Source organism: Euprymna scolopes, chromosome 16 (genome assembly GCF_053919585.1).
Source record: "Euprymna scolopes isolate OS-2025 chromosome 16, ASM5391958v1, whole genome shotgun sequence".
In the NCBI taxonomy this organism is placed as follows: Eukaryota; Metazoa; Mollusca; class Cephalopoda; order Sepiida; family Sepiolidae; genus Euprymna; species Euprymna scolopes.
Window position 1 is genome coordinate 91,845,603 of NC_136497.1, and position 7,500 is coordinate 91,853,102.

General features: G+C 36.6%; 1 protein-coding gene and 1 long non-coding RNA gene across 2 annotated transcripts in view; both read right to left on the reverse strand.

The window, feature by feature from the left end:
* The window catches only part of LOC145296018 (uncharacterized), a 159,728-nt gene that overhangs the window by 25,353 nt on the left and 126,875 nt on the right, over positions 1-7,500 (reverse strand). The window lies entirely within an intron of this gene.
* LOC145296017 (uncharacterized) overlaps positions 1-7,500 on the reverse strand; it is a 134,458-nt gene that overhangs the window by 1,118 nt on the left and 125,840 nt on the right. The window contains exon 2 of the mRNA XM_080142041.1: positions 1-2,167. This exon is cut by the window's left edge and continues 1,118 nt beyond it. Within this exon, the coding sequence (XP_079998167.1) occupies positions 1,538-2,167 (630 nt within the window). The 3' untranslated portion in view covers positions 1-1,537. The remainder of the gene's footprint in view (positions 2,168-7,500) is intronic.

The following is a 7,500-nucleotide window of genomic DNA, read 5'->3' on the forward strand; positions in this document are numbered from 1 at the left end:
CATGTAATTTTCTTTTTGGGATTCTCTTCCATTATATGTTCATGAATCTATAATGTTCAAATGAATAAAAAACAATTTCCTTCATATCTATTTATTTATTTTTTGATTGTTTAGGACGTATACGCTCTGTACTTTTGGAACTGAACACAGAGCTGATCATAAGCCATTTAAATCAGTAAATATCTAGAATCATTTTTGTCTCGTATTAGTTATTATACAAACACAGTTATATATATATATATATATATGTATATATATATATATATATATATATATACATGCATATATATACATATATATACATATATACATATATATGTACACACACACACATATATATATATATACATTTATATATATATGTATTAGAATTTTAAGATGACTAGCAATATAAAACAATTACACGGTTCAGTCAGAGAACAAAAAATTACTATCGTCCTCTCATCTCTCAACATGCTAATAAATATACATACACACACACACACACACACACACACATATATATATATACATATATATATATGTATATATATATATACATATATATATATCACAAGTTTGTTGAAAAGAAAGTAAAATGCTCGATCGTATGTTCTACATCAACTAATATATAGTATTTTATTTAAAAACTATACACTACAGGGCCTGTTGGGTGTACCTGGTTTCCATCGATCTAATCATACTGGATATAGGACAGAATCTGTAAAGTATAGTTTCTAATAAAATATTATATATATATATATATATATATATATATATATATATATATATATATATATATATATAATCACAAAACTAGCGATCGTTTAGTCCGGCGGTATGGAAATAAAAAATAAGAACTGCAAAGTAAAAAAACATTTCATCTTTCTCTGAACATGCGGCTCGTTAGTTTACAACGCTTTATATTCTTAGGCACAGGTTCGAACTGTGCGAGTTTTATTTTTTATTTGTCATAGTTTTTTGTTTTGTTTTTCTTATTCCCAACCCGCGGACTAAATAATTGCTAGTTCGGTAACATTCACCCCGAAAACAATAAAATCAACAAAAAAAGCCGTTTAATATATGACATATTGCATACTATTGGAAATAAATTCCCAATATTAAAAACAATATATATATATATATATATATATATATATATATATATATATATATATATATATATTCGCTCTTTTAAAGTATATAACTATGTATTTTTCATAAGTGTATTAATATTTATTTATATATTTTTTGTTTATTGTTCTGTATATGACTTAATGAATGTATCACCATTCTTTAATTTTTTTGAGATCTTTTAAAGTACATGTGTACTTCAGTAATGTGAATTTTAGCAAACAACTATTATGGCTATTTATTTTCTGAAACCAGAAAATCTCTAAAATTCATTTTGCTCTCACAAATATATATATATATATATATATATATATATATATATATATATATATATATATATAATGTATATATATATGTGTGTGGGGGGTGTTTAAGAGAGAATGAAAAGGATGCTGATAATTGAAGATGATAATGATGATGGTGATTATGTGCCTCCAGAAAGATACAGAGCTTCCTCAATTTGGAATCGCCTTTTTTCTATCCTGAATCGTCTCCGTTCCATTTGCAAGCGTTTCTCCTCGACGTCCAGCCGACCCTTCTCCACCTGGAGCCTCTGCTTCTCGACAGCCAGTCTCTCCTTCTCGATCAGGATGAAGTTGGAGCACTGGTCGTCCCCGATTGAAGTGTCCGCTGGCTCACCATTGCTGGCTCGAAACCGCCAGACGCCGGCCGGCATCTCGGACGATGCCCATCGCACATGCTCGATAGTCTGGGGAGGTGGCTGCATTGGCATGCCAACAACACCGGCAGAGATAGTTGCCTGGATGCTGGCCCGTGATGGCGAGACGATGGGTGAAGAATGGGCGGGTGGTGGTGCCGGGTGGACTGGAGGCGGCGGAGGGGGAGGTGGCGGCGGTGGCGGCGGTGGAGGCGGAGGCGGTGGATGGACAACGGGTGGGTGGGATGCGATGTGGGCTGGAGATGGACTCGAACATGGGATCACAATGGTTGTAGTGGACGGCTGGAATTTGGACTCAACCGTTGGCGTGGGCGATGGTGTTTTTACTCTTTCGATGACTTCTATGTGGTTGCAGGTCTCCTCCTCCTGACAATTCTGAAGATAGAAAAAAAGAAAAAAAAAAAAAAAGAAGTGTTATTTCTGGCAGTTGTTAGATATAAGGGAATAGACGTCGAAGCAAAATGAAAAGAGCTCCGAACAGGTAGGACAAAAGGTAAGCAATCATATAAACATAGTGTCAACGTGGATAGCGTCACTCATATTCGTAACGTTTTCCTTCTGTCAATACATAATTCGTTAGTCTAAAAGCTGCCGTCTAAAAAGTTCAACGTGAAAAAACAACATCATCTAATTCTTAACTTTTATCGAGTTACACATGTATTGTGAGATAAAACGAAATTTTATATTTAAAAATAATAAATCATTTTTTTACATATTTAAACTGTCGTTTCTAAAATTATTTCTGACGTTTCTTGGTGGGCGAATATAATACGATTGTCGAGCAACAACTTACATTTAAGTTGTTTATAATCTCAATATAAATGCAACTGTTGGGGGATGGTTCTTTCTCAAGTTCAGCAGAAACTTGCCGAGTTCAACAAGATGCACTTGGAGAAGGCCGGAAGTTACATCAAGGGACACTTTTTGAAAATAACACTAAAGATGACAACAATAGTCAGACGAAATTATTAATTGAACCAAAACACCTGTCACGTGATATAGTTTCTACAATCCTGTCGTATTCGCCAAATAAACGTTATTTTACAGAAAATAAAACTTTTTATTTGCAAAATGTGTATAGAATTAAGATTTTTTCAAGAATTTTTAAACAATCCAGAAATAATTTATTTATAATTTCACTGATAATCACCTATCATTAGTAATTGACAATTTAAACACTTTAAAAACCCATTCGAACACAGTATTTATCCCTGAAATTATTAACTGAAAAGTCTTGAGAGATGACTGGTTTGCATTCGAGAGAACAGTTTCCGATGGTTCGTTGTTCTAAACAAGTCCTGAGAGGTGACTGGTTTGCAGTATACAGTTTCACAGAGCAAAATATTCTTACCGTGTCGTGACGGAAAAAACATGCGACATTGCTACAAAAAGGTTTAATATTTATGAAGCAATTCTGGTTTCTGATTGGTTGGTAGCAGAACGTGAATTAATTCGATTCGTCAGTTCTTAGCAGCATCGTTTATAAATAGAATCGCCCGACTGTGTGGGATCATACCCCATTATTGCAGGAGTGCCCCTCCTTTAGGGGAGCCTGCGGGTATCCCACTTTCCAGGCCTTGTGCCAAATATTGCCGATGTGGGCGGCAATTAAATATATACCCCATTATAAACCTTTTATGATGGGATGTGACTCCTCGCGGCTTCGGCTGCATGGAGACAGGGTAGTACATGTCAAGGATTCGTCACTTGACACTCAGCCCAACAGGTGAGGGGCCGGGAACCGGCACAGCACCTGTTGGACTGAGGTACACCGCCTAGGTAATACCTAGGAGGTCCGCCCTCCCAGGCCTTGCCACCGGGCTTTCTGGTGGGGCAAGTTTATTGCTTGCTGCCTGAGGCGCCCCGACCAGGGGAATGCCGACAGGGTTACTCAGACAATTTTTAAAATTGCAGGAGTGCCCCTCCTTTAGGGGAGCCTGCGGGGTTCCCACTTTCCAGGCCTTGTGCCAAATAATGCTGAGGTGGGCAGCATTTAAATAACTACCTCATTATAAAACCAGTGTAATGGGATGTGTCTCCTAGCGGCTTCGGCTGCATGGAGACAGGGTAGTACATGTCAAGGATTCGTCACTTGACACTCAGCCCAACAGGTGAGGGGCCGGGAACCGACTCAGCACCTGTTGGACTGAGGTACACCGCCTGGGTAATACCTAGGAGGTCCACCCTCCCAGGCCTTGCCACCGGGCTTTCCGGTGGGGCAAGTTTATTGCTTGCTGCCTGAGGCGCCCCGACCGAGGAATGCCGACGGGGTTACTCAGGCAATTTTTAAAATTGCAGGAGTGCCCCTCCTTTAGGGGATCCTGCGGGGTTCCCACTTTCCAGGCCTTGTGCCAAATATTGCCGATGTGGGCGGCAATTAAATAACTACCCCATTATAAATCTTTTATGATGGGATGTGTCTCCTCGCGGCTTCGGCTGCAGGGAGACAGGGTAGTACATGTCAAGGATTCGTCACTTGATACTCAGCCCAACAGGTGAGGGGCCGGGAACCGGCCCAGCACCTGTTGGACTGAGGTACACCACCTGGGTAATACCTAGGAGATCCACCCTCCCAGGCCTTGCCACCGGGCTTTCCGGTGGGGCAAGTTTATTGCTTGCTGCCTGAGGCACCCCGACCGGGGAATGCCGACGGGGTTACTCAGGCAATTTTTAAAATTGCAGGAGTGCCCCTCCTTTAGCGGAGCCTGCGGGTATCCCACTTTCCAGGCCTTGTTCCAAATATTGCCGATGTGGGCGGCAATTAAATAACTACCCCATTATATTTCCAAAATATTGCAACAGTCTTGTTACAAAGTTATAACTCACGATGTTATCATAATGTTGCAAACAATAAAATTAATTAGCGATGGTAAACACCATCTTTTTATAAAGAAATCTAAACACAATTTTAATTGTTCGTATTATTTGGATTCATCTGACTACTGTTCTTATCTTGAGTGTTATTTTTACAAAGTTTCGGTTGATGTAACTTCCGACCTTCTCCAACTGTATCTTGTCGAACACGGGAATATAAAATTTTAGATTTTATAGTTTAAAAACCAAGGTTAATAATCACGTTACCGGATGGCCTTGAAATTATTAATTAAACCAAATTATATTTGTTAAAACTGTTGAAGATGGTTTCCAAAATACTGATAAAGTTATGTCAGGCTATCAACTTAATAATTTTTTTGAAATATATTCATAGACTTTCTTTAACTTTTCTTTATTTATCAAATTCCTGGTAAGCTTAAGTCATTTTCTCCAGGGATTGTAAGGTCCTGGATATGACCTAAAACTATATCCGATGGTGAGGCCCCACCTTGCGGGCCTTGGGGAGTGTGGAGCCATCCTTTAATTACCATTGCTCCCAGGTCCACTCTGACCCGGAGTGGTAGTACCTGTTAGAGTCCCAACTATGGGTTAAATAGAATCTGACGTAAAAAAATATACTCCATTAAAAATCGTTCCTCAAAATAACTAGATTCAGCATTAAATAACCTGAAAAAGGTTGATATGCCGTAAAACAAAACCAACCAACCAACCAGGGATTGTAAATAGTCAGAAAGGAGAAAGGTGCTCATGTTGAACAAAAATAAAACTAATTTGAAGAGGGTCACGTGACACGTATGTGTGTATTCTATTCTTCTTCTGGTTAAATTGAAAGTCAACTAAAAGCTAAAGAAAATAAAGGCAAAACAAGTGAAGCATGCATGGTCCCCCGTGAGTACACAGTGAACGAGGAATAAAAAAAAATAACTAATTTCAGCATTTGCTCCCCCCCCCTATTTAATCTCAAAACTCCCCAGGGAACGTCAAATCCTCGAACGGTGCAGTTTTAGGGCTTAACATATGTAAATTTGAGTATTGCACCATGGAAAAAAGAAAGACCAAGTCCATTATTTTGCCTCCCCCCATTAAGCCTCAAAAGTCTTCAAGGACTTAATAAATTTAAATTTGAGTTCAGCACCATGTAAAACTGCTAAATAGACACACACAATAAATTTTGGACAAATATGGTAAAATAGTCCCAAAAGTTGAGTGTTTTTATCAGTCCTAAAAGATCCCCTGGAGCGCACCCAAGAGTTATCGCGAAGTATAGACAAACAAAATTATATAGAAATCAGGTAGTTACAATTGTTTAAAAAGTTTTATAAAAATCCAAGGCATCATTTTTTTTTTAATAAGCACGAAAGTGTCAAGTTTAGCCATTTAACCCCAAAAGGCACTTCTAGAGGGGCAACCGGAGTTTTACCGGAAAATCCGTTCTGTTACATTTTTACTCATATCATGTTTAATGTTTGTGCAAAATTTCAAAATATTCCAAGTGTTGAGAAAAGTGCGGACAGACGAACAGACAAACGGACGAACGGACAAGGATGAATTTACAGGTCCACCCTCCTTTTGTCGGGAGATTAATAAAGCAAGTTGTAGATAAGAGTGCGATTTTCGGAAAACGTTTGTTACAGCAAGATTAATGAACGATGAACAGACTTTGTGGAAGAAGGGTAAACATGGAAGTAGATACTATATATATATATATATATATATATATATATATATATATATATATATGACTACTTCACATGAATTAATATTCGAAAGTATCATTTTATGCTTAAACTTTAAGCATTTACTATGACAGTGCTCAATACATAGGTAGAGCTAGGTAGTAAGTTATAAAAAATATATATGGCAATTAAGCTACACAGAATATTCCGCGTTTCATCCCCGCTCGGATTCGTCAGTATTATGCGAAAAGTTGTGGTTGTCTTGCGTTTTTATTCTATTGATTTTTTAGTTGGCCAATCAGCTTCCTAGTTTCCCCTTCCTAATCAGCCAATGAGCAGGCACTTACAGGACAAAGGCCCAGTTGACCATAGGTCCAATCATTCCTTTGTATGTGCTTTTTTAGCGGGGGGGGCGTAGTTATCCAGTGATCTGACCTATTTTAAACTTAAGTGTAGTTAAAAAATATTTTTTATGTTAGTTTATATATATATATATATATATATATATATATATATATATATATGATAATTTATGTATATGTATGTTTATTTTATTTATTTATTTATTTTCTATTGTTATTGTTAATTTTAAAATTATTTCTTATCATCGCACAAAAAGCACACATAATATATACAAATATATATATATATATATTTATATACATATGTATGTATGTATGTATGTATGTATGTACGTATGTTCCCCATCCCACATAAGAGAAAAGAAATTACTTATTTTTTAAACGATATTTACCATTTTTTTTCTTAATCGTAACCGCCGATGTTTTCTCTTGACAATATATCAGTTGAAAAACGTCTCGAGGTTTATTTTAGGCTCTGTTTTTATCATTAATGTATAAATATATAAATTTACTCTTAAATCGTTTTTATTAACGAATTGTCGCTTTCCCCTTACTGAATTATTTTCTTCCCAGCTCGACATGTCTCCGGATATCTTGTTCAAAGCTATATGTATGTATATATATATATATATATATATATATATATATATATATATATGTATATATATATGTGTGTGTGTGTGTGTGTGTGTGTGTGTGTGTGAGGACACTTCTCAACGAAATTTTGATCTACAGACTTGAAATTTGGTTTATGGGATATTCGGACATGTAGAAAAAAATTTTTCAGCGGTTTTCATCCGGGAAAAGGGCTGCTAAAAGTCAAAATTTAAATACT